Raw genomic sequence first — 27891 nt, 5'->3', positions numbered from 1 at the left:
AGACGCAACTACCTTCACTAAATAGGGGTACCGTTTAAAAATAAAATTAATTTGGAAGTCATTTAAACCAAGTAGTACATAAAAAAATGTATATATTAAAATATAATTCACGTTTCCTGATGATACGATGCGCTGATGACTGATTTTTGTTCGTTTTAAACGTTTATAATAAATAATATTTACAGCTCCCCCACAGTCCTCGAGTAGACTCGTCCGTTCGTCCCGCCTCTATCGCCATTTTGACTGTTATTTGTGATTGAGGGGAGGGAAAATAAAACTTAACACCGTATAGATTAAATTCGAAAATAATTATCCAGTGTGCAGGCTTCTGCATCTTCACTCAAACCCTTCTTCTCTCTGAGGAGGAGAAGGGTGTTTATATCAGTTCTTTCCGGCTGGTTTCTGACGGGAGATTTGTGTGCCTAAACCGCCATGTACATTAAACAGGTGAGTGAATGAGATACAGTCACGCGGTGCATGTACAATTACGATTTATATGTTGAAATGTCCGTTTTAATGTATTTATTTACATATTTCGTTTTTAGGCATTTTTGAATCCTAAGTAAGTTTCAGACGAGTACATAGTCTGCAATGAAGCTAGCTTTAGCATCAGCTGTCGCGGGGGGTTATCAAAACAATTAAACGAAACTGACTGTATATCATGTTTATATTGCATATTTACTACTAAAATGATTTGTCTTTCAGGTAATTATTCAGGGGTTTCGCAGCTACAGAGATCAGACTGTGGTTGACCCCTTCAGCTCCAAACACAACGTCATCGGTAAGACTGTCACATCTCACACGTGATGTCTTGTGTGCATCACAGCAAAAATGTTTTAAAAAGCTCATCAAGTGGGCGGCGTAATCTTAAATAATGTTTTGGCAATCAAAATACTGTAAATGTGCCATGATCCTCTTCATCAGAGTGTCTCTGCTTTTAAACTGTTCACTGTGATTTTCCACAGTGGGAAGAAATGGATCAGGGAAGAGTAACTTCTTTTATGGTAAGTGTTAGATGTGTTTTTTTGTATGAAGAAAATGCATGCACTACAAAGGTATTTCTGGTCAGTTTTACTGCTTGTGATTTGTATAAGATTTTTATTTCCCCCCCTCTTAGCTATCCAGTTCGTGCTCAGCGATGAGTTCAGTCATCTTCGGCCAGAACAGCGTCTGGCTCTGCTGCATGTAAGTTAAAATAAATCTTTGAATAGTACCTGTACTTTTGTACCACATGGCTCTCTATATAGTATAAAGGGATGGGACAGAATGGTTCTCACGATTCAGTTCGATATACGATATGAGGTTCACGATTCTATATTATCTCGATTTGATATAACACTTAAATGATGAAGTATGACAGAAATTGTTTGTTTTTTTTATGCAAAATGCACATTATAATTTCTCATCAAAATAAAGTTCTTTAATATATGATATAAATGCTCAAAGTTTAAATAATAAGAGTTTCTCATATACCTTTCACTTTAAGAAAGGATGACAAACAAATATGCCTTCAAAAATAGTGGGCTACATTCAGTCTGATCAGGTGCAGAACAAGCAAAAGAACTGAACAGAACCTGTCCTGAAAAAGCATGTGTAAGTGTATATTTATTTTGTAATAATTTGTTTGCCATCATATTTTTTTATTTTTTTCATTTTTTACCCTTTTCTCCCAATTTGGAATGCCCAATTCCCACTACTTAGTAGGTCCTCGTGGTGGTGCGGTTACTCACCTCAATCCGGGTGGCGGAGGACAAGTCCCAGTTGCCTCCGCTTCTGAGACAGTCAATCCGCGCATCTTATCACGTGGCTCTCTGTGCATGACACCGCGGAGACTCACAGCATGTGGAGGCTCATGCTACTCTCTGCGATCAACGCAAAATTTACCACACACCCCATTGAGAGCGAGAACCACTAATCGTGACCACGAGGAGGTTACCCCATGTGACTTTACCCTCTCTAGCAACCGGGCCAATTTAGTTGCTTAGGAGACCTGGCTGGAGTCACTCAGCACACCCTGGATTCGAACTCACGACTCGAGGGGTGGTAGTCAGCGTCTTTACTCATTATAATCACATTTGAAAGTTCTGAAAATATAAAAATTCTACTTTCTATAAATTAGTATTATATCATGAAATTGTATATATCATACCTGCAAACTAGTTGCATTCCAATGTGTTTTTTGCTGAGTTTAGTGTGTCCCACGTGGCGATGAAGGGCTCAACTTCTCTCGCGCATCTGGACACACAGCACCGCAATCGCGTGCAGATGAGCTTACCGGGTGTGTGTGTCCGGCAGGTCTGTGAAAACTGGATGTCATCTTTTCAAGTGCTGTTGCATTGCTGAAATGATGTTTTTTAGGTCCTGCATTGTTTTTCAAATATAAAGTGAAGTGCTGTCACACAGCTGACACTTCTTGTCATTGTGTTCACACCCTCGTCCATGGACTGCTTCACTTCCATCTTATTTCCGATTTGTCAATTCGGCAATTTTGTAATCGAGGAATTTTTTTAATCGAGTAGTTGTGACAGCCCTACGCTAGATGAATGTCCTTTGATGTTCATTTAAATTTATAGGTAACTGCTTATCTGATTTTACATGTATTTTAAGGAATTGATTAATTTGCAATATTTGACATAACACTATGACATCATATTGTCATATTTTGTATGGTTAGAAAAGAATGTCTTAACAATTCGTAATTCAAAAATGATGAAAATTGCCCATTAAAACAACTCCAGGGAGCAAATGTTGCCCCTTAAAAAGTAAATTTCTGTCACTAAATTGCATCTTTTAGAAATGCTTTAGCCAATAGTTACAGTTGTGCTCAAAAGTTTGCATACCCTTGGAGAAATGGTAATATATGTACCATTTTTAAAGAAAACATGAGTGAGCAGGCAAAACACATTTCTTTTATTTCTTATGGGATTCATATTCAACTGTAGGTTATAACAGAATGGCACAATCATAAAACAAAACATGGCAACAAAGAAAAAATTGAAATGACCCGTTCAAAATTCTGCATACCCTTAATTCTTAATACTGTGTATTGCCCCCTTTAGCATCAATGACAGCGTGCAGTCTTTTGTAATAGTTGTCTATGAGGCCCCAAATTCTTGCAGGTGGTATAGCTGCCCATTCGTCTTGGCAAAATGCCTCCAGGTCATGCAAAGTCTTTGGTCGTCTTGCATGAACCGCACGTTTGAGATCTCCCCAGAGAGGCTTGATGATATTAAGGTCAGGAGACTGTGATGGCCACTCCAGAACCTTCACCTTTTTCTGCTGTAACCACTGGAGGGTCAACTTGGCCTTGTGCTTAAGGTCATTGTCGTGCTGGAAAGTCCAAGAGCGTCCCATGCGCAGCTTTTGTGCAGAAGAATGCAAATTGTCTGCCAGTATTTTCTGATAACATGCTGCATTCATCTTGCCATCAATTTTCACAAGATTCCCCTTGCCTTTAGAGCTCACACACCCCCAAAACATCAGTGAGCCACCACCATGCTTCATAATGGGGATGATATTCTTTTCACTATAGGCCTTGTTGACCCCTCTCCAAACATAGCACTTATTGTTGTGACCATAAAGCTCTATTTTGGTCTCGTCACTCCAAATTACAGTGTGCCAGAAGCTGTGAGGCGTGTCAAGGTGTTGTTGGGCATATTGTAACGGGGTTTTTTGTGGCATTGGCACAGTAAAGGCTTCTTTCTGGCAACTCGACCATGCAGCTCATTTTTGTTCAAGTATCGTCGTATTGTGCTCCTTGAAACAACCACACTGTCTTTTTCCAGAGCAGCCTGTACACAAGCAGTCAAAATGACAAAAATGCACATCCCTATGAATTCTAGATTTGGTACATTCAGTTGTTCAGCATGACTAGTGAAAATAATTTTTGTTTTATATTTTAGGAAGGCACTGGCCCTCGTGTCATTTCTGCCTTTGTGGAAATTATATTTGACAACTCCGACAATAGGCTGCCGGTAAGACCTGACTTGAGTATCACATCAGTATTGTGCTGCTTGTGTGAATGCAGGTGAATTACATGATTTTTTTTGCTCTCAGATTGATAAAGAGGAGGTGTCTCTGCGCCGTGTCATTGGAGCAAAGAAAGATCAGTACTTCTTAGACAAGAAGATGGTCACGTAAGTTCAGTTCAAAACATCTCAAGAAAAGTTATGAAATGGGACATAAGAACTGTAGCTGAATGGATTGTTTTCTTTGTATTTCAGTAAGAATGATGTGATGAATCTGTTGGAGAGTGCTGGTTTCTCCCGCAGTAACCCTTACTACATCGTCAAGCAGGGAAAGGTGCGGTAGTGTCTCTCAATATGGCAAATGATCCATTAGTGTGTTTTTAAAATGACTTATTTTATTTGAAAACCATGAAAGGGATTTAAAATTAGTTCAGTCAAAGTCACTTGCAACAGCAATTTCCAGCCCTTCTGGACTTAAGCAAATAATACCTTTCTCCTATGAGCATTAATGGTTTACAAACAAGACTGTTTAATTGGGATTAAAGTGGTGCTAATGTTGTTTATTCACATTATCTGCCAACATGCAATTATACCCATTTCATTAATGTCTCAAACATGAACACAGATCAATCAGATGGCGACAGCGCCCGACTCTCAGCGTCTGAAGCTGCTCAGAGAGGTGGCTGGCACCAGAGTCTATGATGAGCGCAAAGAGGAGAGTATCTCGCTCATGAAGGAAACGGGTAGAATATAGATTCTTATTTTATTTATTTTCTCTGAGAAACATTTTATTAGTGATTCTGTCATACTATCTATAATTTCCTATCTATATTTTGCTTGTTCTGAAAAAGGATAAATATTTAATTGCAGTAGAAATGTATTTTCTACAGAATTGATCCTTGCTACATAATAAATAAAACACTTTGTGACATTTTATATATTTAAAAAAAACAAAAACATTTATCACATTAAAGCTAGTTTATGAATGAGTATATTCAAATGATATCAAATCAGTATCCCATCAGTAAGTCAGTTTTTAGACTCTATGAATAAAATGGTGTATAATAATAGTTGACAAAAATGACATTTTAGTTCACTATAGGGCAGGGCGATATGGCAAAAAAAGAAAATCTGTTTTTTTTTTTTTCATACTTAAGGACGATTTAAAATTTTCGATTCTCCTACATTTAAAAGTATTTTTCAAAAAAGTAACTCCAAATGATTCAAATAACATGTTCCTTATTAGAATGCAAGGCAACCTGGTTAGAAAAGTTTTTTTTTCATTATAGAAAACAAAGGTGTGTAACAGAAATGCGTAAAAAGTGTAACACACAGAAAGTTGTCAACAGCGTAAAAGTAAAATAAATTAAAATGTAATTTATTTAAAATAACACTGATGTTCAGAAATAATAGTATAAAGTAAGAAAACCAAAAAATACCTCAAAGCCAATTTAGGTATTATTTTTTATCTAAATCAGGTCCATCCAGAAAGTGGTCTAGAAATCAGTATCTAGAAAGTCATGTTTATCTAGAAAGCATTTTTAGTAAATCAATCAATGTGTATGTATAACCATAAACACCTGCAGACAGAGTCCAGATATCAGAAACATTTCAGTGTAGTTGAAAACGCAAGCAGCAAAAAGCTCAGTTTAAAATAATGACGTCAGTCAGTGCTGTTAGCACGCGGCGCCCTCTAGCGGTACACACTGAGCAGAGCAGCAAAATGAAATATCGTTGTTTGTCAAAATGATCGCTTTGCTTCCTAAATCTTGGCTATAAATGCAGTTACATATGAAACAAGTCACAGAACAAAGCAATACTTAGCATTACCTCAATCATCATGGTAAAAGGAGATGTGAATGATTCTCCCATTTATAGCCTATCCATTATATAATTTGATATGAAACACCCATAACTGTCACGTATGTTCTAACACATACATTTCTGTTGACATCTCAGAGAATGTAGCTGAGTGCTTCATGACTTACACAAAGTTATTGTTTGATGAAGCCGATGTAAACATGCATGATGGACGAAGTCTACCTACAATCACACTGTACATTCATACTGGAAATATTACCAGCTTTTATATCGGTCTCCGTGTTGTTAACCTACACTACGTTGGAGCGCGCAGCCATGCATATTTCCACACGTTCAGCTTATCAGATTGAGGGTGGCATCAAGCCAAGTGCTGTGAACATTTGTTTCTCTTTTATATTCAGCTATTGGTGGATTGACAGTGTATTCAGTGCAAAACCTCGATTCCACGATTAAAAATAATTAAATAGTGTCTAAAACGTAAATTCGAATTAATCTGAAAATATTGGCCATCTCTAGTTCACGATAATTTGTAAAATGACAAAAACATTCATCAAACTGTAACAGACCAAACTTTCACCAAATATTCACATATTTTGAAACATTTATAAACTACTTCAAATTATTTGAACAAAAATCAAACACATTAAAGATTCATATGTTAAATATGAGAGATTAAACAACATACGAGAAGTGTCCTGAAAACCTGAGCTCCTGAAATAATAGCATATGGGTAATTTGGCAGATAAGGTTGTCTGAGGTGATACATTTGAATAATAATAATAATAATTAAAAAAAAAAATCTAGCTTAAAACACTTGTCAAGTTCATAGAAATGTAATCTTTGTGTCCAATTTGGTTTCATAAAATGTTATGAATAAAAAAAATTAAAAAAAAAGATTAAAAAATGTCATGTGGTGTAACCATCAAGTAAAAGGTATTAAAATACTTCCTTGCATCTTGAATACATTAGTACACAACACAAAGTGTACGCAACTTTTTTTGTAAAAATTTTAAACAACTTTTTCAATGTGAATTATTTTTTTTTGTCGAGAATATCAAGAAGTTTTCTCAGGGTTACACCGCATGACCTGAACAAAGTGTGCCTTTTCACATCTTTTTATTTAAACATCACACTCAGTCTTGAGGGTCTAAAGAGGGCCGCTCTGTTTTATGGTTTTTGACAACATGCTAACTTTCTTGTTGATTAAACCATATGACTTTGATTTGGTGGAAAAAAAGTTTTTCAAAATTTTTAAAACACTGTTGTTTCAGGGCCTTGGGTAGCTTAGTGAGTATTGACGCTGACTACCACCCCTGGAGTCGTGAGTTCGAATCCATGGTGTGCTGAGTGACTCCAGCCAGGTCTCCTAAGCAACCAAATTGGCCCGGTTGCTAGGGAGGGTAGAGTCACATGGGGTAACCTCCTCGTGGTTGCTATAATGTGGTTCTCGCTCTCGGTGGGGCACATTGTGAGTTATGCGTGGATGCCGCGGAGAATAGCATGAAGTCTCCACACGCGCTATGTCTCCGCGGTAATGCGCTGAACAAGCCACGTGATGAGATGCGCGGATTGACGGTCTCAGACGCGGAGGCAACTGAGATTCGTCCTCCGCCACCCGGATTGAGGCGAGTCACTACACGACCACGAGGACTTACAGTGCATTGGGAATTGGGCATTCCAAATAAAATAAAAAAATAAAATAAAAAAAGATTATTCTGCTCTGATCAAGTTTTTTTTTTCACTGTCTCAGGATGGTTACACCACATAGCGTTTTTGAATTTAAGTCCCTGAAAAAGTACCAAAATTACTTTAATTGAAGAAATTAAAAACATGTTCATCAAAAACATGTTCATGTTCATTGCATTTTTTTCTATGTATTTTTAAATCATTTAATAGGACTTTGATAAAATCAAAAAACTCTTTGTCAACAAGCATTTTCGTCTGTGATTTAATTCACAAGAATAACATTGCTATGCTGTTCGCACTGTATGCTTGTGTCGTGTGCAGTCAATGCAGTAGAAAAACAGCTTAGAAAGACAAGAAGTGGAGCAGGACACACTACAGTAGACACTTTACTGTTTTTTTTTTCCTGCTTGAAAAGGGCTTTCATAATTAGAGGTTTGTAATGAGCAGTGCTGTTCCTGTTTATATGTGTGCAGAGGGTAAGAGAGAGAAGATTAATGAGCTGCTGAAGTATATTGAGGAGCGTCTACACACTCTGGAGGATGAGAAAGAAGAACTGGCACAGTACCAGAAATGGGACAAAATGAGAAGAGCTCTGGAGTACACCATCTACAACCAGGAGCTCAACGAGACCCGGGCCAAACTGGATGAGGTACACACACTCACCCTTATTGTCATCATGTTCACTGAGTCTGTTCTGGTTGTGACGGAGAATAACACTGTATAATGTGTGACACTAAGCTTTGTTGCTCATATGCAAATGTTTTTAGAGCAGCATTATGATTTAATGATGGTGTCATTTACTTGTTTAGTTGTCCACTAAGAGAGAGACCTGTGGAGACAAGTCTAGACAACTGCGAGATGCTCAACAAGATGCACGAGACAAAGTAGAGGTAAACTGTCATCGAACAACCAGATATATTTGTTTCTTTTTTTGTGTGTGTGTGTGTGTGTTACTTTTGATGTTATGTTCTTTTCAGTTCAAGCTAGTGGGGCAATTTCTTGAACACGTGCAATAAGTTTCAGTAATAAAACATGAAGAACGCTCTCTGGAAATGCCCTCATACACGTCACAAGGTAGCTTTTATTGGGTCATGTTACCTAACCTCTCTCTGTGTGTCTGTAGGAGACAGAGCGTGTGGTGAGGGAGCTAAAGTCTCGAATCTCTGCCATGAAGGAGGAAAAAGAGCAGCTGAGCGCCGAGCGACAGGAGCAGATCAAACAGAGGACCAAACTGGAGCTCAAAGCCAAAGATCTGCAGGACGAGCTGGCAGGAAACAGCGAACAGAGGGTGAGACTATTAGACACACACACGCAAGCGCATGTACGCGCTACAGGCACACATATTGCACTAAACGCAATGCTTAGAGAAAAGTGTGATGTGCATATTCGGTACACTGAAAAAATTACTTTGATTTAAGCAGTTCTTTTATAGGTAAGCTGTTTAACGAAAAGTATTTGCATTTTATATATATTTATATATGAATATATTATTTCAATACTTGTTTGGATAAACATGAATAAGTAGGTGTACAGGTGTTCCTAATAAAGTGCTCTGTGAGTGTACATGTAAATAGTTAATTCATAAATAACTTCTAATGTCTCAATTATCTTACTATATTTAGTTATTTCAGCTCAGAATGAATGACTTAAATGGCTGTTTAACTATGGCTACACCCCCTTCTCAGTCTAATGGACTTTATTGCATTGTCTGGTTTAGAACACAGAGAATTAATGTCAAACCACTTATTACTATAGTAAAATAATAATAAACAGTTAGAATGACTTAACAGAGCTTAAGCTGATTACATCAACTTTATCTTTTTTTTTTCTTCAGCATTGCAAGATGTGTAATAGCGTACACAGTAGCCTTCATTTCCTCAATCAAAAACACACCTGCTTGCTCTTGGCTTATTGCTGTGGGTGAACTGAAGTAGTAGCTGTAAAAAAAAAAAAAAAAAAAAAAAGAAAAGGGCAGCATCCACACCAACACATGTATTTCATACACATGCTTCCAAATGCAAACACACTAATTTTTACACACAAAGAGCTGCAGGAAATGCTGGCAGGCTCTAGTGAACAGAGGGTCTGCAGTGTCTCCGCCTGCGTCACTAACTATACACACTCACTCCAGCCTGGGCTTACAGCCAGACGTATACATACACATACACATTTTTGAGTATTCTTATTCCCTTTATGTGTGAAATGCACACCTTTGGTCAGCCCCCCTGCATCCCAGCTTGGCTTAGAGAGGGATTAGCCCCACTTGGCCAAGTATGTGGTGTTTTCCTATGGAGAAGAGGCAGAAATGCGTCATTTGCCCTTGGATTGGTGAATGTGAATATAGGTTTGCTCAGAACCTTTGTTCTGTTCATGCCGCTGAATCTACTCACCAGTTTGTGCGACTGACAGATTTCTCCATCTAAATGTGAACACTTTGAACACTTTATTCTTTCGTTCTTCTATCAGAAAAGGCTACTGAAAGAGCGGCAGAAGCTTCTGGAGAAGATTGAAGAAAAACAGAAGGAGCTACAGGAAACGGAACCCAAATTCAACACCGTGAAAGAAAAAGAAGAGCGGGGAATCGCCCGGTAAAGTCTTCAAAGTCGCTATGAGTGTTTTAAGTCCCAAAGAAGAGTTTTGACAAAAGCAATTTTCTTTTTTGAGTTGATGTATGTTGTGTTTCACAATACATCACAATAAGAAAGTTTAAGTCATTATGAATGCCATTTCAAATTATCCTTGACCAGTATTATTGTTCTAGAGAGGTTGATAATACTGCTTCTGCTAATAAATAGTAGTAATAAAAAAATTAAACTGCTATTGAAAATAACAAATATTGACAAATAAACCACTATCAAAGGTATCAATGCCCACATTTTACAATTCAATCAAATCCCAATGGATAAAATAAATTCTGTTATGCTTAAAAATGCATACAGTTAAGGAATTTAAATGCATTATGATGGCTTTGTTCAAACACCAGATTTGTTTTCAGCGCACACACAGAACAGACAGCTAGCAGACTGTGAAGAGATATTCATGGAATTTGACAAAGTGTATTGGATTAAAATGACTTGCTCCACCTTTAAAGAGTAATGAAATACTTATTCATTCACTCTCAGATTGGCTCAAGCCACACAAGAGCGTACGGACCTGTACGCCAAACAGGGTCGAGGCAGCCAATTTACCTCTAAAGAAGAGAGGGACAAATGGATCAAGAAGGAGCTGAAGTCTCTGGATCAGGCCATCAACGACAAGAAACGGCAGATCGCCGCCATTCATAAAGACCTGGAGGACACGGAGACCAATAAAGAGAGAAACCTGGAGCAGTACAATGTAAGATTCAAGTGTGCAGCTTTTCTAGCTAAATTTGGTGAAATCTTATAAGTAACAAACTTTTTCAAAATTTTGCAGGCAGCATTTATATTTTAAGATGGTTTGACTCTGTATTACATGACACATCTCAGACTGTTTTTGATCCGTTCAGCTTTGCTTGATTGCCTATAAGATTTGATTCGAACTTTAATTATGGCTACAGAAATTGGACCAGGACCTGAATGAAGTGAAAACTCGAGTGGAAGAGCTAGACAAGAAGTATTACGAGGTGAAAAACCGGAAGGATGAACTGCAAAGTGAAAGAAAGTAAGATTCCCATTCACAACACGTCCCACACACTCTCATTACCTTTATGAACCACACCTCTCCTCACCTGTCATAATAGTTACTATAATATACTTAGCATAGCATAATATACTGGATGTGCCAAGGCACAGTCGCGTGCCTCACAAGATCGTGCAGACGCTGAGCGCACTCTCCTAGAACTGTCCTCGCTCTTTTTCAAGTGCCTTAGCAGCAGCAATTACCAATTTGTAGAAAATAGCAGGAAGAAACCCACTTAATGAATTTCGTAGCAGGATTGCACATCTTGCGCAACATTTTAAGTATCCCCGCACATTCTGTGTTCACAGTGCGTGAAATCCCCACATTTTTCATTTTTACATGTTGGTGAATAGTAGTAATCCACATATTGGAACACAAGAAATCAACAGTTTCTTTCTATTGGACTGAAAATCCATGTCTCTACGTGCATCTGTCTCATCGTCATCTCTCTTCATGCAGTGTAGACTGTTTAACGTGCATGCACTCTCGTAAAGGGACAGAGCGCTAGTTTTATTCCACAGTAAACAAAAAAGCACATTTTTTCTCATTAATTCGCCTTTACAGATGAAGCGCCGAATGAAACGTAATAAACTTTGTTGAACCCCGGTTATACATGTGCCAGGAAATCACAAGCTGCTCAGTATCCAAAATGCAATTATACATTGAATTAGGTAATGTTTCAAAACGTAAACATTAATTCAACATGATAATGGTGTTTGATATGAAAAGAAGCCAAATCACTATGTTAGGCTATTATTATCAGAGCTGTTCAGTCGCAGGGTGAAGATGAATATTTAAAACTGTCTACTTCATATCATCCTCATAACACACCTGTTACATGTCTCATTTCTGGACCATACAGGTATTATTCTTTCTGTGCTTTGTGTATCAGTCAGTGTTGGTCTTGTTTGGGTTGTCTGATTTCATGTTATATACACATTCTTAATTCACAGATTAGGCCTAACATCTATCTACTGTATATTACACGTCACAACCGATTTAGTAGCAAGGTCTCATCTCAAAGGAATTCATATGTTTATTACATTCAGCCAGTAATCAAATCTTTAACTCCGTGACTAAATCTTTGATCCTGCCTGTGAAAACACTACACATGGCCAAAAGTTGCATGACTAAATGTGTGACCGAAAACCCATCATCTGCTCCACAGAACTCTTTGCTTAAAAACTTGTGTGTGGCTGGACGGTTGAGGTTAATATGTATTTATAAATTTATATGGGATTACATGAGGCATAAATCATATCTTGCCAATTATAAATGTGATTCAATTTTGGAGGACATTGTCTTAAAAACATATTATATGCTAAAAACATTTTTTAAAGCCATGATTGGTACAGCTATTTGTCATTTTTGTGTTGGGGCCAGTGAAAATGTTGGCAGGGCAAGTAAAAATCTGAAGCAGTGGCCCAACCGGGCCAGTAGAAAAAATCCTTACCGTTAAGCCCTGATCCATAAACCATAATCTCACAGCAGCGTGAGGCTTTACTGTTGGGCTATAGAATGGGGTCTCGTGCTGAGACCGGCACAGGGCTGGATCAGAACTCGGGCATGGTGTTTATGAGCCAGGGCTGATGGGTGTGTCTCTCCCCCTCTTCCTGCAGCTACCTGTGGAGAGAGGAGAACGCAGAACAGCAGGCCCTGGCAGCCAAACGAGAAGAACTGGAGAAGAAACAACAGCTACTGCGAGCCGCCACCGGAAAGGTTAGAAATAAAAACAGACTTGCTTGTTTTGAATGATTGAAGTGAACATTGGCTCTTTTTACTTGCTAAATAAATGTGCCAATTATTTTACAGAGCAAAAAAAGGTTGTTTCTGTGATCATGATGTGATAACGTTTCAAAAAGTAATAATAACCAATAGTATTAAAGCCTGTTGCACCCCCTCACAATCCAATCAATCCTTATGGGTAAAATTAAGTTGTGCCTTCCACTGCCCTCCACATTGAGTTTCACTTACTTTCATTAAATGTGTTGAAAATTAGGGATGGTGATCTTTAGGCATCTAACAATCCAATTCCAAAATGATTTGTGATCACCTCTTTCAAAAACAGTGCTTATTTTTTATTTTTTTTGCATGTTCTGGATCGGTTTGCGCCTGGTCAACCACATTCTGACTTCGATCGAATGCGAACGTGTTTGTTGCATGCCAACTACAACTTCTTTGATACTCTTTTAGTAGTCAGTGGCTGGCGTGCAGTGGACTGGATTATGACGGAATTTACATCACGCATACTGGGAGCGGAACGATCTGCAGTGCAGACGCGCAAAGTGTACTTTGGCCATATGTGTGTACATTTTTTGCAAGTCAAGGTTGCTTATTATCTGATTCTGTCTAAAGAGTCTGCATAAAAAAACTCCTTAATTCCTTAAACACGCCCTCAGAGATCAATAATGTGTATCTTTTAGGGATGGGCATTTTGGTAATTTTGTGTACTTGAGTACATGAAGTGATTACTCGTTCTCGTCGAGTACTCGGGCAAGGGGGGGTGGGGGGGGCACATAGACATGTACATATATGTTATACGTCTTTGCTGCATTGCGTGTCGTTCCAGTGTCTATTTTTTTATTATAGGCTGTTATGTAGTCTGTTACAATAAGTATAAAAGATGACAATTAAAATATAATGCATCGTATTTTGTCATTATGTAAAGACTCGCTGGCCAGTTCATTGAAACAATGCTTAGAACGTGCATGTCTGTTATTCATTCAGGTTACCATAATAAGCTTAGTAAGTGCGCACCACTGTTTCCGAACAGTGTATCTGCAAATGCCATAACCATCGTGTTTTTAAAACAGTGTGTTAAGTTGAAAATTGTTTTGAAGACCCTGCATTCTGTCCCATTCAGCTGTGCTTCATTTAGCTCAGTGTTTCTCAACTGGTGTGTCGCGACCCAAAAGTGGGTCGCATGTCTATTCGGACTGGGTTGTGGACAGCAGGGAAAGAACAATGCCATGGTTCTCCCATTGAAGATTTTTAGGGCGACTGTCCAAGTGATAGCCTATTTAGGACTGCTGAGGCAGACTTAATGAAAATCTTGCATTCAGCTAAAGGTTTCTCATCCGCACTGCAATATTTTTCGTGGTCCGATTAAAGCTTTCACGCGAGTGTAACGGAACAAGCTCACGCTCATGATCTGCTCTGCTTTCTGGCGCACATCTCAAAATTAAAAATTTGACACATTTGTATATAGTTGTCAGGTATTTGTCACTGAATTTTGAATTAATATTCATTATCAATCTTTGCTGTCGCCCGTCCCCTAGTAACTATCTATTTAAAGTCATATAAATGCACGCCAACACCGGTTTAGTATGTTTTGGGTGAACTATGAACCACCTCTGTTAAATTGCTATGTTTGGCTCATCTTGGCTGCTGGATCATCTCTCTTGGACTATGAGTCAGTCACTAATTATAGACTCATCCCACATTACAAAAATGTTCATCAGTATAGATCATGTGGACTTGGATCCTCAAATTCTTGGATTGTCATCAGAGCCCGAAATTAATCTACGAACTTTGAAACATGATGTTGTGTGTGTCATTTGCTTGTCTTCCAGGCTATTTTGAATGGTATCGACAGCATTAATAAAGTATTGGAGCATTTCCGCCGGAAGGGCATCAACCAGCACGTCATCAACGGTTACCACGGCATCGTCATGAATAACTTTGAGTGCGAGCCTGCCTTCTACACCTGTGTGGAGGTGACTGCTGGCACCAGGTCAGATACACTCAATCACTGGTGTATTATAGTCTTTGCTTTTTCAGAAACTGCCACTTAATTGTTTTCTTGGCAGTAAGCAAAAAATAGTAATTGTCTGCTGGTGTTTATTCAGGCTCTTTTACCACATTGTGGAGACGGATGAAGTGAGCACGAAGATTCTGATGGAGTTTAATAAGATGAACTTGCCTGGAGAGGTCACCTTCCTGCCCCTCAGCAAACTGGACGTCAGGGACACCGCTTACCCTGAGACTAACGTGAGCTTGCAATCTTTACTTCCTCAAAGTCAACATGAAATCAAAATTCATGTTAGTTGTCCAAAAAGAAAAATGCCTGAATGTGCACAGTTTTTTAACACAAATTTTTATTTTTGTAATCTTTCATTAAAATGAAATTGCTTGCTTCTCCTCTGGAAAAACTATCCTTTTTGGCCATCACTTTGACCAGAAGTAAAAAAGCTAAAGACAAATAGCTATTTTGGCATTATTTTATATACTCAACTGCAAGCTTGCACATAGTCAGTTCCTGATGGATAAAGTCCTGCCTACACTTCCCCCCCCCCATTAAATATCGTGTTATGGAATTAAAATGGGTTGCTAATAAATGTATTTGCTTTTGACATATAAAGAATTTTCTTTCATTCCTCCTATGCTTTCGCTGTAGGATGCGATCCCCATGATCAGCAAGCTCCGTTACAGTCAGAACTTTGACAAGGCCTTCAAACACGTGTTTGGGAAGACGCTGATCTGCCGCAGTATGGAAGTGTCCACTCAGCTGGCTCGAGCTTTCACTATGGACTGCATCACACTTGAGGGTAAATAAACTCAAGATTATACAGCATATCTGTTTCCTTAGATGTATATGTGTTTGAGGAGAGGTTATGTTGTTTATATCAGCAAATTGGGTACTACTATATTCTTCTAATAACGGCATAGTTATCTTAAGGTTTTTTTGTGTGTGTGTGTGTGTGTGTGTGTGTATATTTGCACAGGTGATCAGGTGAGTCATCGTGGTGCTCTGACTGGTGGATATTATGACACTCGTAAGTCCCGTCTGGAGCTGCAGAAGGACATGAGGAAGGCAGAGGAGGAGCTAGGAGAACTGGAGGCCAAACTCAATGAAAACCTGAGGAGGAACATTGAACATATCCTCCTCAAACAAAAAATCGTATTCATATAAATGTAAGCAGTGCTGTTATAGGTGGGAAGTCACCAGATATATTAAATAAAAGCACAGGGTATGAAATTAGCAACCGCCAAATGCGGGTAGTCTATATCATGCAAATGGCGGGCAATTTTGCAACCTGCCACTGTGGCGGCTAACTGTTAGACGTCTCCGAATGACACATGACAAGAAATGCTATTAGACACAAAAACACAGGCTTGAAGAAAAACACTTATGTTTTAAACAACTGATGAAAGAAAAGCCGTTGATGCGCTGTTTGTTCAGAGGTGAGCAGCGCGAGCGTGTCTCGTGGGACATGCACATGTAAAGAGTTCTCACACGTTCTTTTCCAGTCATCTGAAAACTGTTTGCAAGAATAGTGTCACCTGAGAATGCTGCAAATGACCTCAGACCAGGGACCTGTTCTTCATACGTAGCTTAATACATCTGAGATATGGCGTATTCCAGATCTTCTATTTGTGATAACTTCTCTCTTGCTAATTTTGTTCTTCAAACGCTTGTGCGGATTTGATTAGTAGATCTGGATTGAGTTGTCTGAGATAATTGCGCATTCCTGTGTTTACTGAAAATGGCACATGTATTGATACTCGAAACCGTGATCAGCAATGCAGTGATTGGTTGGCGACACGACAGACCAATGTAATTATGTCAAACTTTAGTACAAATATGAATATGATATAAATCATTTTATTTCTTTATATACGCTTATATATGATATTTGTTATTAGTATGTATACTATAACATTGTAAATATACACACAAAAATGTATAGGCCTGTAAAGAAGGCTAGTTAAATTTGTATTACAAGCTATTTCTGTATTCATTTATAGAGAGTCGTAACATTAATGTTAACCCTGGCCAAACAAAGTAATCTTAAAAAAGGAAAACACAGCCAAAGCTACGCGAACATGGTGGTGCAGCAAAAGGTGAGCTAGTAGGCTACACTACCATTCGATAAAACCTTACATTAATATATATGTAGATAGTATCTTGTTGTTTTGCAATCATGTCAGTGCAGCTGCCAGCTAGATGGAAGCCCAGTTCTGTGGGGTTGTGAATGATAGAGCACCCTCAATTGAATATGTTAGCTTAATAATACTGTATGTTGGCTAAGCATATTTCCTTGAATCCCACTGAACACACACAAAAAATCCCTGCATCAGAACTAATAAACATGTATTATCTTGCAGATCAGTATATCCTAATTTGCAGGCAGAGCATTCTGCTTTCATGCCTTCATTGTACAGCTGAGCATTTGATTGGTAAAGATTTCCACTCTCGCATAGAGAATTTCATATTGGAATTACGTCAATCGACCGCCTGTTGCTTTTGATTTCTGATACAGGATAAAGTGTCACATAACTGCTGGTCAGTTTACCAAAGCTAAATCCACATCTTAACGATTAGTGAAATGTAAAAAAAAACACTGACACTAGATTAGTGGTTGCTGATAACATCTTCCGACATCGCTTGCTGCATTCATGCGCAGACAAAAAAGCTATAAATGATTGTACATTAGAAAAACAAAACCTTCTCTTAAACGAAGGCAGTGCAATTTGTGAATTAAATAATTTTATTTATTATGGGATCATTAAACATGTTTTTATCTAATATGTATGTTGGACAAAATCTCACTTCAGGACGAATATTTTTTTATTTGTTAAATCCATGGTTAAACCATGCTGTACATAAGAGTGCATGCACAAGACATGATCTTTTGACGCATATAAAGTCCAGATTCACTTTATGCTGCTTTAAAAATATCAAGGAAAAACAAAGGGGGCACATGCTATCTGCTAATATAATAAGGATTATATAATTAACCACAGTTCTTTAGATTGTAGGGAGTGTTAATCAAGCAACAACACTGAAAAAAAAACTGAACACAAAATTAGGATGAGAAATTGCTCATTTTAATTTACAGACCCAAAGTCTGATAGCATTAAATCAGAAACATATTAATGTTTCAAATCTACAGTAGCCTAATAATCATTCTGTGGAGACAACTAAAGAACAATTATGAATTTCACTTTTACCTGTAATATTTTTCCTGGTACCAGTCCATGTTTTCATTATTGCCATAAATTACTCAAAAACTTTAAAGTTGAAAATATTGTGTTTTTCTGGGTCGGTTGTGTCACTCGGATCCAGATTAAACTGAAAAGCTCAAATTTGCGCATATGCGAGTTTCTGCGCCACCTCACAGATGTTTTATCACTTCTAGAGGCATGTTTGATGACTTGTTTAAAGTAAATAAAGGTCATTTAAAACTGAAAACTACCCCTTTTTTAAAGCATTATTTGAAGATGTTCAATGGCATATGTGCTGACAGAAATATTTGACTGATTACAAATGATAACGAACATCTGGTAGACCCGACTGTCTGACAGCCGTTGTAAACCAGTACAGAATAAACAGCGAGATTTTATATATTAAAACATAACAATACAATTTCAGATGTGTACGTTACTAAGCATTTGATAATTTAATATATGTCGGCCTATAGCCTAGCCTATATTTCACCCAGAGGGGCACCATCAGCCCATATGGGCAAAGGGGCAGTTGCTTGGGCCACTGTAGCTACTCCCCTGTGTATGTGCACAGAGAAATTTCATGTCAGAGTGGGATTTTAGCAAACTTTCTTTTTTACTGGTGAGCGTGAACGGTACTCCACGCACATGGAGTAGGTTATTGAGCTGAGTTTCACACCTATGAAACTCTATTTCATACTGGTGTAATCGGCCTAGATGCAAACAGAGCAAGGTCACAGAGGATTGCTGAATGATGAGAAATCTAATTCTGTGGATATGACTCTCAAGGCCTCAAGTGATGCTCATTTAAAAGCAGGTTTGAAGCCTTCATTCTTAAGTGACCGACTCACATTAGCCACATCCACCTCGTATGCAGTGACTAATTCAGAACCAATACGATGACATAACCAACATCTCTGCTCCTGCTAAAAAGGGCCAAAGAAAAAGATTGCTCGAGAGCTATGAATAGAACACTGTCTCTAAAGAAGTTTTGTGCACTTCTGTTCTCACAGCCCTCCATACATGCATTAAGTGCTTATAGGTTTTGATTGTATTAGTGTTTCAAGCAGATTAGCTAAACATTTCTGAAAGGACATGAATAGGGGCTGGGCGATGAGTTCCTGTGTTTGTTCTTTAACTAATTTCTTCACGTATCAATAATGAGATTGACCAGCTGATGAATCAGATGCAACAGATCGAGACCCAGCAGAGGAAGTTCAAGGCGTCCAGAGACAGTATACTGTCAGAGATGAAGATGCTGAAGGAGAAGAGACAGCAGTCAGAGAAAACATTCATGCCTAAGGTAACACTTTCACGACTGCGTCGACTGAGATGTGCTAGAAACTACTAGAATTAAAACTTTATACTTTAACTTACCTAATTCGTTTAGAAACATTGAAAAAATAAAACTGCGTTGTCGGTTAATAAGGCTAATAATGTCAAAAAGGCCAAATATTAGCCAATATATCAGTTTGTTGTTAAATGATAGCAGTACTTCTGTCCTCAGTCTAATTTTTCATTGTAATGACTTTTTCTCTCTCTCTTGTGTCCGTCAGCAACGCAGTCTTCAGAGTCTGGAGGCCAGCCTGCACGCCATGGAGAGCACACGGGAGTCTCTGAAGGCAGAGCTGGGCACTGACCTGCTCTCTCAGCTCAGTCTAGAGGACCAGCGCAGAGTTGATGACCTCAATGATGAAATCAGACAACTGCAGCAGGTACACATTCACTGACCGTCTAATGCATATTGCACACAATGGGAAGAGCTCTCTCAAAGGCTTTTTCAAATCTGATTGACTTGCTACACTAAATTCATAGGGCGCATGCATTTTAATCAGTCTTATTTGAAGTTCTTTGGTTGCAACTATGAGAACCTATCAGGAAGAACTAGTCGCTAGTGGGCGGTACTAAAAATAAGTGCCAAAAGTATGTTTTAGTTCATTTAAATTTCTTTTAGGCAGTAAGTAATTTTGCAGTCTGGGACATTTGACAGTGCTAGATGTGGGTGTTTAACTCTCAGGATGTGTTGTGATGTCTGTTGTACAGCGGCTTCAGCCTCATCCGAGAGGTGTTAGTCAGCCTGAAGCTCTGTGAGATGTGTAGGAGAATTACCATTGAAGCCTGAAATCACAGCTGCAGTTACCACCTCCAGACCAGTCCAGCCCAACACGCGCACACACACACACACCGCAGACAATTAAAAAAGCTACTTTAAATGTTGTATAACTGGCCCACATCATTAGCCTTTGTTATTTTTGTGTTTTCCTCAATTTGCTTTGCTAATTCGTCTGCTTTTGTGTTCCCAGACAGGCGTTTATTCTTGTTATTATTGTTTAAGCATTTGCATATTGGTTTTGTTTATCCTTTTTTAGATGTTTATTTTTGTCTTTACCTTTATAATACTTGATTAAAAATGGAACATGTGGCTTTTGGTCTTTCAGTAAGTTAAAGATATATATTTTTTTCTTTGTGTTTCATGTGTGTTTTTTATTTATTTATTTTTACCATAGGACAACAGACAGCTGCTGAATGAGAGAATTAAGCTAGAGGGAATCATGACCAGGGTGGAGACGTACCTCAATGAAAACCTGCGCAAACGCCTCGACCAAGTCGAGCAGGTCTGTAAAGATACAAAAATACTGCTCCTGTTTCCCTCTTTGCCGCATATTAAATGGAATGCATCATTTTCTGTAAATTGTAATTAGGAACTGAATGAACTGAGAGAAACAGAAGGAGGAACCGTCCTCACAGCGACAACTTCAGAGTTGGATGGCATCAATAAGCGGATCAAAGACACTCTGGCTCGCTCTGAGGGTGAGTGGAGAACACAGACCAAAATAATAGCCATTACATGGGTCTCATCAAGAGGAATAAAACTTTTCTTAATCTTCTTATATAGTAGAAAGATCTATAAAAAAAAATACTGTAAACTTTCAGAACTCATACTATGTTAGACTCAACAGAAAACCTGTAGCAAAGCACTGTATCTCATTTTACATACATGGACCAGCAGCAAAAACTGCCCTTTTAATTCTTAAGTAGCAGAGAGAGGGTGGAAAACAGTCATAAAAACTAAATTATAACATTATCAGCAGACCTCAGGGAAAAATACCTTCAAAAATACATCCCATAAGCCATATTCATCTGCCTGCTTTTTCATTTTTTGTCTTTTTATCATGACTTAGATTTGGATGGCCTCATCGATAAGACAGAGGTGGAGATTAAGGAGCACCAGAAGAGTATGGAGCGCTGGAAGAACATTGAGAAAGAGCAGAACGAAGCCATCAACCATGACACTAAGGAGCTTGAGAAGATGACCAACAGACAGGGCATGTTACTGAAGAAGAAGGAAGAGTGCATGAAGAAGATCCGTGAGCTGGGCTCCCTGCCACAAGAGGCCTTTGAGAAGTACCAGACGCTCACTCTCAAACAGGTACACTGTAGTGTTACAGGACACTACATTTTTTCTCCATTAGCTAACATCATTTGGAGTTTTATGTTCCTTGCCACAGTCGCCTTTGGGTTGCTCAGTGGGGGCCTAAAGACAGTAATTTTCAAGGCATGCTTTATAATCTCGATATACATTTGAACAGCAGAATGAGGACTTTGACATCACGGCATCATTTTCTGTAAAGTTGTTTTGAAACAGTGTGTTGTGAAAAGCACTGTACAAATAAAAATGATTTGACTCAGTAGAACGTACGTTTTTTCCCACCTGAAGTGCACTTATGATTTGTCATGGTTTTTTTTTTTGTGTCAAGAACAGTCATAATTTACTTCACTACCATTTTCCACTCTCTCTCTCTGACTCAATTAAACGGACTGTTTTACTGTTAAGACTTTTGAATTAATGACTTCCGTTTTGATTTGCTAAACTACCCGTACCTGGGTGGTTCACACTGTCCTTCATCAAAGTGGGCTAAATTGGTAAATGTAAAAAGGGTTAAAAACAGGTGTAGTGTGAAACAAAAAGTAAAATGGTGGCAAACACCAACAAACGGCACATGAAAAGTATTATATTATTTAATGTTTCAGAAGACTTAACCAGAGTGGATCTACATGACAAAATTAACATAGATGGACAAGCAGTTAAAACGAGTCGCATGCTTATTAACCTCGTAAATATGCAAACAAGACCCAGTGGTTATAAATATGACAGTGAAAATCTTGAAACCTATCAAGTTATAATAAAAAAAAAAAAATTAAACTTTTAACAGAATAACCCAGGATTATGTTTAGGGTTTAGAATGACACTTGATTAACAATTTCAAGTTTGAAAAGCTTGTGTACATACAGTTGTGCTCAAAAGTTGGCATACCCTGGAAGAAATAGTGAAATTTTGGTATTGATTTTGAAAATATGACGGATCATGCAAAAAAAAAAAAAGGATAGTGTCTTTTATTTAAGGATAGTGATCATATGAAGCCATTTATTATCACATAGTTGTTTGGCTCCTTTTTAAATAATAATGATAACAGAAATCACCCAAATGGCCCTGATCAAAAGTTTACATACCCTTGAATGTTTGGCCTTGATACAGACACACAAGGTGACACACACAGGTTTAAATGGCAGTTAAAGGTTAATTTCCCACACCTGTGGCTTCCCACAGTTTGTTAGCTCTCACGTGGATGCACTGAGCAGTCTAGATACTGAGCCATGGGGAGCAGAAAAGAACTGTCAAAAGACCTGCGTAACAAGGTAATGGAACTTTATAAAGATGGAAAAGGATATAAAAAGATATCCAAAGCCTTGAAAATGCCAGTCAGTACTGTTCAGTCACTTATTAAGAAGTGGAAAATTCGGGGATCTGTTGATACCAAGCCAAGATCAGGTAGACCAAGAAAGATTTCAGCCGCAACTGCCAGAAGAATTGTTCGGGATACAAAGAAAAACCCACAGGTAACCTCAGGAGAAATACAGGCTGCTCTGGAAAAAGACGGTGTGGTTGTTTCAAGGAGCACAATACGACGTTACTTGAACAAAAATGAGCTGCATGGTCAAGTTGCCAGAAAGAAGCCTTTACCGTGCCAATGCCACAAAAAAGCCCGGTTACAATATGCCCGACAACACCTTGACACGCCTCACAGCTTCTGGCACACTGTAATTTGGAGTGAAGAGACCAAAATACAGCTTTATGGTCACAACCATAAGCGCTATGTTTGGAGAGGGGTCAACAAGGCCTATAGTGAAAAGAATATCATCCCCATTATGAAGCATGGTGGTAGCTCACTGATGTTTTGGGGGTGTGTGAGCTCTAAAGGCAAGGGGAATCTTGTGAAAATTGATGGCAAGATGAATGCAGCATGTTATCAGAAGATACTGGCAGACAATTTGCATTCTTTTGCATGAAAGCTGCGCATGGGACGCTCTTGGACCTTCCAGCACGACAATGACCCTAAGCACAAGGCCAAGTTGACCCTCCAGTGGTTACAGCAGAAAAAATTGAAGGTTCTGGAGTGGCCATCACAGTCTCCTGACCTTAATATCATCGAGCCACTCTGGGGAGATCTCAAACATGCGATTCATGCAAGACGACCAAAGACTTTGCATGACCTGGAGGCATTTTGCCAAGACGAATGGGCAGCTATACCACCTGCAAGAATTTGGGGCCTCATAGACAATTATTACGAAAGACTGCATGCTGTCATTGATGCTAAAGGGGGCAATACACAGTATTAAGAACTAAGTGTATTCAGACTTTTGAACAGGGGTCATTTCATTTTTTTCTTTGTTGCCATGTTTTGTTTTATGATTGTGCCATTCTGTTATAACCTACAGTTGAATATGAATCCCGTAAGAAATAAAAGAAATGTGTTTTGCCTGCTCACTCACTCATGTACTAAAAATGGTACATATATTACCAATTCTCCAAGGGTATGCAGACTTTTGAGCACAACTGTAGAACATCAAACTCTTTTTCGAAAGATCAAGGAAAATCCTCTTTTCCATGTTATGACCCCTTTAAGAGATGCAAGAAGCAAGTTGCATTGCTAAAGAGCTTAGCAGATGGTAAAGGTTATTAAATACTCCCCATATTCCCCTGGGGGATATTTATTTAGCATAATATTAAATGGGCCGCAAATGAGGTTATGAATTAGTATCATATTGTAAAGATCATGACTTGACGAAATACGCTTGATGAAAGCTCTTTACCTCTCTCTTCTTCTGTTCTTGTCAGACTTTAGTTTTCTCTCTCATCCCCCTCCATCACTCACGCTGATGTCTCGCAGTCCTCCCACCTCGCTCTCATATTGTTTCTCTTAGTTGATCTTTCTTTCCAGCTCTCCATTCAGGGGGCCTCTATTGTGTCACAGGCCTCCTACACAGAGGTGACTCATTCGTCATTACCCCATGCTTGCGTTCTCAGTTTTTCTCCCCCTCTTGGTGAACTTGAGTGCGTGGAGATGAGGAGTGAGGGTGAAATTGTGCCATTTTTGTCCGTGATGCTTAAACTAGCCTATCTTCAGGAATTTTCTCCTAAGACAGTGTGCTTCAGTGCAGTGTGCTCTCAAGTCCTGAGAAGTCCTCCTACTTAAAAGTTCAGTCGTAATTACAAAGAAAGAAAGTGATGTGCATTCAAGTGATTTTTACCTGAACAAAATGTACGTGGTGGACAATTTCATATTTCGAATAGGGTACAAAATAGGGTTGAATCAGTTAAAAAAAATATTTTAACTGTATTTCAGTAAAAGGAGATGCTTAAACTCTTGTTGTTAAAATGTTCTCTCCTGCCTGCCATGGGAGGTCAAACTAAATATTAAATGTGCTGTTTTATTTTACTTTTATGAGGTTCTTAATTTGTCCAGCCCTTTGAAGAAAATTTGGGACAATATTTTTTGATAATTTTGTACATTTTATGGTTTAAAATGATACATTTTTCTTCAGTTTAACTTGGCATTGGCATTTTTAACTCATGACTGCACGCAATTCCCTTATGAAAACCTTGCGGTTCATAAACATTTTGTTAGTAAACTAGTGATCTATAATCTAAAATATCTAATAGTTCTCTTTCCGAAGAACTTGAGATTTGGATCTTTCTCATGAATAGGATCATGCCGGCATCATTCAGCATCATAACTACATCTTCTCTTTTACAAAAACGTATTATTATTGTTATAAAAGATGAGGGTAGTGAGTAAAAACCATGTTTTTAATTAATTTTGAATTTAATTCATAGTCCCTTTGAGTTTGAGAAATAATTTGATTGTTAGGACTTGGTTCCCATCTGTGTTCTTGTTTGTTGCTGCCTCATTCCATTGATTGTGTGTTTTCTAATGGTTTTGTTGTGTAATTTTGTGTGTAGTTATTCAGGAAGCTGGAGCAATGTAACACAGAGCTAAAGAAATACAGCCATGTAAATAAAAAAGCCCTGGACCAGTTCGTCAACTTCTCCGAGCAGAAAGAGAAGCTGATTAAGAGACAGGAAGAGCTGGACAGAGGCTACAAATCCATCATGGAGCTCATGAACGTCCTGGAGCTGCGCAAGTACGAGGCCATACAGTTGACATTCAAACAGGTAAAACCATCAGACAGACTCAATCATCCTCTGATGATAGATTTGATATCTCAAGACATTTTTTTTTTCCCCCAAATTTTTGTTCTTAAAATGCTCTTATGTTTCTCCCTGGAGGTGTCTAAAAACTTCAGCGAAGTGTTTCAGAAGCTGGTGCCCGGCGGTAAAGCCACACTGGTCATGAAGAAAGGAGACGCTGAGGGTGGTCAGTCTCAGGACGAGGGGGAGGGTGCGGACAGCGAGAGAGGATCAGCCTCCCAGAGCAGCGTGCCCAGTGTAGACCAATTCACTGGAGTGGGCATTAGGGTAAGGAGATGAGGGCCAATGAAATGTTTGTGCTGTAAACATGCATGCTTAAAGTGATAGTTTCTGTCATCACTTATTCATGCTCCTGTTGTTTCCAAGCACATTTGATTGACTGATGTCTGTGGAACACAAAAAGAGATGCTAGGCAGACTATTGCATGTTTGGACATGAGAGTGTGTAAATGATGACAATTTTCATTTTGTGTCAATTGTTCCTTTAAAGCATGCTCAATCCAATACATGTGATTTGATGAGTTGTTTGTTTTGTGTGTCAGGTGTCATTCACGGGTAAACAGGGAGAGATGAGGGAGATGCAGCAGTTGTCTGGAGGTCAGAAGTCTTTGGTTGCACTGGCGCTAATCTTTGCCATCCAGAAATGTGACCCTGCTCCTTTCTACCTGTTTGATGAGATTGACCAGGCTCTGGACGCCCAACACAGAAAAGCGGTGTCAGGTACCAATTTCATCCACCACCTATTTTTTTATTTTTTTATTTTTATTTTTTATAGACAAAATGCTATAATTTTCAGAATTTTAACCAGAAAGTATTTCATCAACAAAAACTAACAGTAATGTTTCTATGGAGAAAAATCATGCACAGTTAAAATAAATGTAAATATGTAATAATATGGTTTAACTGGTATATCTCTCATGGCTCAATAATGACATATTTTTCCTACACTGGCCCAGTTGAAAAAAGGTTTTTTGTTTTTGTTATTGTTGTTCAGACATGATTGTTGAGCTGGCTGGACACGCTCAGTTCATCACCACAACCTTTAGACCCGAGCTTCTGGAGTCAGCCGATAAGTTCTATGGCGTTAAATTCAGAAATAAGGTAACAGACATCATTAACACTCTGGTGTGAGAATTATTTAGCAAATGCAAATGAGTCTGTGTTTACAAAAAAAAAAAAAAAAAAAACTATAAATGGAAGTCTTGTCAAGAAAGTTAAAGCTGCACAGATGAGATCTCCAGACTTATTTTGTGTGTGTGTGTGTTTGTGTATTTTCATTAGGTGAGTCACATCGATGTGATTTCAGCAGAGCAGGCAAAGGACTTTGTGGAGGACGACACCACTCATGGCTAAGAGAAAACACACCTGTACACCTCTATATCACATACCTTTTCAACTTGGTGTGTTTTTTAAAAGCCAGGTTGGAATGAATGCAAAAAGAGTGTTTTTCTTAGCCTGGTTGGATTCTGAACAATGAAATGTTTGTTTTACAGTTATTTTATATTTTCTCATTTTTGTTTAGTTCTCATATTTCAAGGATAATACACTGAAAACATTTTCATTATTCTGAAGAAATGTTCTCTGCTTATAATCCACTTGCTTCAGAGTTAGTTAAATTTGATTGACGTCAAGGAAGTTCAATCCCTCAGTTTCAGAATTAAAGGGATAGTTAACCCAAATGAAAATTCTGTTATTTACCAATCCTCATATTGTTTCAAACATGTTATGACTCTTCTGTGGAATCCAGAATTTGATGGTAGGCAGAATGTTAAGTCACCATTCACTTTCATTGTATGGGGAAAAAGATGAAATTGAGTAGTGACTGAGACTAACGTACTGCCTAACAACTTTTGTGTTTCATGAAATCAAGTCATACTGGTTTGGAACAACATGACAGAATTTTGGGCAAACTATTCCTATAAACATCAGCAGGAAAGGAAGAAATGTAGCTCGTATACGCAGGTAGGTGTAAACTAAAGAAATGTGGTTTGCAATCGATGCTTGGCATCGGTGAGATTGTCAAAACTGTTTTTTTGTTCTTCACTGTTAATATACCAGCATGAACTATCATTAATCCCTTTTTTAAGTGTTATATATTAAAATGTTGTTTCGTAGCTTTTCTGATTGAGGTTAAACATTTTTATCATTGTTTTGGATGATACATTTCCATATGTTCTTTTAGGTCATTGTGATATAGTCAGTCTTTTAATGTGTTTTCTGTTGCTTTAAAATACAATAAAATTACTATCCAACAGGA

General features: G+C 38.3%; 1 protein-coding gene across 1 annotated transcript; it reads left to right on the top strand.

The window, feature by feature from the left end:
- Positions 1–238: 238 nt before the first annotated feature.
- Positions 239–27891, top strand: LOC127438933 (structural maintenance of chromosomes protein 3-like). The gene is made up of 29 exons (XM_051694845.1): positions 239–447; positions 706–781; positions 966–1004; positions 1118–1185; positions 3903–3974; positions 4057–4136; positions 4224–4302; positions 4594–4711; positions 7949–8124; positions 8285–8365; positions 8599–8763; positions 9942–10063; positions 10598–10811; positions 11014–11117; positions 12755–12854; positions 14708–14868; positions 14984–15125; positions 15532–15682; positions 15860–16012; positions 19235–19386; positions 19640–19798; positions 20591–20698; positions 20786–20894; positions 21266–21513; positions 25387–25599; positions 25714–25902; positions 26177–26354; positions 26629–26735; positions 26916–27891. The coding sequence occupies exons 1-29, from the start codon at positions 433–435 to the stop codon at positions 26985–26987; spliced, it is 3651 nt and encodes a 1216-aa protein (XP_051550805.1). The 5' UTR covers positions 239–432; the 3' UTR covers positions 26988–27891.

The sequence above is a fragment of the Myxocyprinus asiaticus genome, chromosome 50, assembly GCF_019703515.2.
Source record: "Myxocyprinus asiaticus isolate MX2 ecotype Aquarium Trade chromosome 50, UBuf_Myxa_2, whole genome shotgun sequence".
Lineage (NCBI taxonomy): Eukaryota > Metazoa > Chordata > Actinopteri > Cypriniformes > Catostomidae > Myxocyprinus > Myxocyprinus asiaticus.
Note: the sequence above shows the minus strand (reverse complement) of the source record. Positions and strands in the feature narration are given on the sequence as shown.